Source organism: Triticum dicoccoides, chromosome 3B (assembly GCF_002162155.2).
Source record: "Triticum dicoccoides isolate Atlit2015 ecotype Zavitan chromosome 3B, WEW_v2.0, whole genome shotgun sequence".
Classification (NCBI taxonomy): domain Eukaryota; kingdom Viridiplantae; phylum Streptophyta; class Magnoliopsida; order Poales; family Poaceae; genus Triticum; species Triticum dicoccoides.
Genome location: NC_041385.1, coordinates 754,366,246 through 754,369,384, shown reverse-complemented (window position 1 = coordinate 754,369,384; position 3,139 = coordinate 754,366,246). Strand labels below are relative to the sequence as shown.

The 3,139-nt window shown below is 42.7% G+C and overlaps 1 protein-coding gene across 1 annotated transcript; it reads left to right on the top strand.

Annotated features, from left to right (window-relative positions):
• Window positions 1-2,004: 2,004 nt before the first annotated feature.
• On the top strand, window positions 2,005-2,687 carry LOC119282040. The gene is made up of 2 exons (XM_037562404.1): window positions 2,005-2,105; window positions 2,221-2,687. The coding sequence occupies exons 1-2, from the start codon at window positions 2,042-2,044 to the stop codon at window positions 2,574-2,576; spliced, it is 420 nt and encodes a 139-aa protein (XP_037418301.1). The 5' UTR covers window positions 2,005-2,041; the 3' UTR covers window positions 2,577-2,687.
• The last annotated feature ends 452 nt before the right edge of the window (window positions 2,688-3,139 follow it).

The window sequence follows — 3,139 nt, the reverse complement described above, 5'->3', positions numbered from 1 at the left end:
AGTGCAAAAAACAAGAAATTTATGATATTGGGTTCATTAACACAAATATCATAGATGTATTTCTGGTTGAAAAGAACGTCAAAGAGGCCGAGGACAACTTGCTACAATCGTTGATCAAAAATCAAAACAAAGATACCATACTCTTTCCTTACAACGGCCCGTGAGTGTTACTGTCGTGTGCATATTCGGTTTCCCTTATTACTCAAGCGAGCTTATAGTAATGTAATTGATGAGTTATGCATGCGTGCGCAGGTACCACTATATTCTTCTGGAGATTAAGCTTGAGCGTGGACTAGTAACCGTCTTAGACTTGAGACGGAAAGATCCCAAATCCTATGCGGACATCACTGAAATGCTCAGCAAGTAAGTTCAATCGATCATTATCGCACCATATCGGCAACTTTTTATTCATTTCCTGATATCTCAAGTAATAATAATTATTTTCTTTATCTTGCAGGGTTTGGAAACAGTTCACCGCAGAAGCTCCGGGACTGCCGAAGGAGCTGACATATAAATACCCGAAAGTAAGTACTACTAGCTAGATAGTTGCACGCATCTCCCGTTGATTCTATAGCTATACTTTCATCAATGCCATTTATAATGCTTCATTATCAGTTTGATTGACCTCTATTTCTCGTAAAGTGCTTGTGGCAGGAGGAAGGGAATGATTTCTGTGGATACTACGTGTGCGAGTTCATCCACACTGCGACTTTGAAAAACAAGCGGGGCTACTCTAGAAGACAATATGAAGTGCGTAAGCAATAATATTCATAATTTCATTTTATTACACCATCATTTCTGTTGAGTTTCATTCATATATATGTATTAATTAACCCCCTTCTTCAAATTAGACGTGGCAGATGCGGGATGAACTCCTAGAACCAGATCGCATGAAAGCAATTCAAGAGGAATTGGCGGGATTCTTTCTTGACCACGTCATCAGTAAAGCCGGAGAATACCATGTGGAAATTGATTTCAAATGCTAGGGGTTTCTAATTAAGAGATCTTATACATATTGTACATGTATGTAGCCAGTAGCGTCGGATACATGATACGAAAACTTGTTGTTCGACCAATCTCTCGGAGAAGGAGAGGTCGATCGATCACTTCTCTCGGTATGCATGACGAACTTCTGTACTGAATGGTTCTCTCGATCACTTATGTATATATAGTACGTAGCGTCGACCAAGCACGGACATAAGAGAGGACACTTCTCTCTATTAATTAGCTAGCTAACACAATATATGAAACATCTAAATTAACCCCCCAAAACCCCCAACCTCCCCTCCTTTCAAAAAAACAAAAACCCCAGCCACTGGAATGCTAACGCGTGGATGCATTTTGGTCCCGGTTGGAGCCACCAACCGGGACCAAAGGCCCCCTCACTGGGCTCGGCGCACAGGGCCACGTGGAGGCACATTGGTCCCGGTTCTGGTTTGAACCGGGACTAATGGGTGGAGGTATTAGTAACGGCCCATTAGTCCCGGTTCATGAACCGGGACTAAAGGCCCTTATGAACCGGGACTATTAGGTGTTTTTCTACTAGTGATAATTTGTTTTCCACGACGAGTTCACTCATAGTCTTTTTTTGCATGTAACCAACTATGAGTAAGCAAGTATAATTTCTGTTTTGCTCTTACGTTGCCATCAATGTAATTGCACCAAGAGCCAGCAGAAGTTTTCTTTTTGTGGGGTAGCACAAGCTTTTATTTGGATACATATGATTAATTGCTGGAGATAGATACTAATATACACAAATGCTTGTATCCAATATTTGGATTTCCATATCTTCTAAGCCATTGCACAAATGCTTGTATCCAACATTTGGATTTCCATATCCTCCAAGACATCGCACAAATGCTTGTATCCAATATTTGGATTCTCATACCCTCTAAGACATTACACAAATGCTTGTATCCAATATTTGGATTTCCATATCCTGTAAGCATTGAATGCATAGCCAAGAGTGCAATAAATAGCACTCGAACCCCGTTCTTCTCCTCACACCATCATTCCAACAACTTATTTTCAGAACTTGGTCATGGCGTTCAGCGGTGCCCAGATTCTCGCTGCCTTCACCCTGGGCTTTCTTCTCATGGCCTTCTGTAAGTTCATATAGCAGTTTTTATCACATTGCAATTCCATGCAATTTTAGATCAATCGATGAAACAATTCTACTATAATTTTTTGGTGCACACATTAATTCTAAGTCACACGCAGGTGTGGAGGCTAAGATATGCACGGCCCCTAGCAAGTGGGGCCAAATGAGCACTTGCAAGACCACGGCTTGCATCGGGGCCTGTCAGTACGAGCACTTTAAGGGTGGGTACTGCTCCAGCAACGACGGCAACTACTTTCACATACCTAAGAGAAAGACGTGCATGTGTACATATGACTGCTGGAAAAACCCCACCACCACTGTCAGAACCTACGTGCCTAAGCCACCGGGTGAACCCGAGGTGCCCGATCCTAAGAAGAAGTCGCCGCCATATGAACGTGATGTGCCGGAGCCGCCCTCGGGAGAAAACAAGAAGAAAAGCTTCCGCCAGCTGCCAACCAGTGAGCAAATGGTCTAGTCCGCCCGTCCGTGGAAAATGATTTCAATAAGAGAGGAATTAATCAATACTCCTACTTGACTTGTACATATGCATAATTGATTACGTGAGAATAATAAAAATCTTGGTACTGTTAAAGTGAACCTGTGTGATGGTTCCACCTTCCACCCCCTCCCCCTTACGATCCCATGTACCCAACACCGATTTGTTTCCTCATACAACACCATGCATCCCCTAGCCAACACCTGTTTTTCTCCTTAAAAAATGCTAGACCTACGAACAGGCTACTAAAGCCTACGAAACCTTCCATCTCTAACTAGAGCATGGTTAATAATGTAGCCAGCTGCGGCCTATATGGTCTTGTCACATCATCTATAGCCAAGCTTATAGCTGGCAAATACAACAGTTGCATGTAAATGTGTATTACTTTTTTGATACATGGCCCATCTTTCTCTCTCACAACATGTTTAGGAGCACGTGATGCAGCCAGCTGTTATCAGTAGCCCGCTTCCCTTCTCTCTTCTCCTCTCCCTCCTCCAACTCATCCAAAATATAATATTTAAAGGCTTACAGCCTGCCTATGT

What these genes read in the sequence shown, in the direction of transcription:
- LOC119282040 (XM_037562404.1), top strand. Translation starts at nt 2,042, where the DNA reads ATGGCGTTCAGCGGTGCCCAGATTCTCGCTGCCTTCACCCTGGGCTTT. An exon ending in CTTTCTTCTCATGGCCTTCT is followed by an intron (nt 2,106 to 2,220) that starts GTAAGTTCATAT and finishes AGTCACACGCAG; the next exon opens with GTGTGGAGGCTAAGATATGC.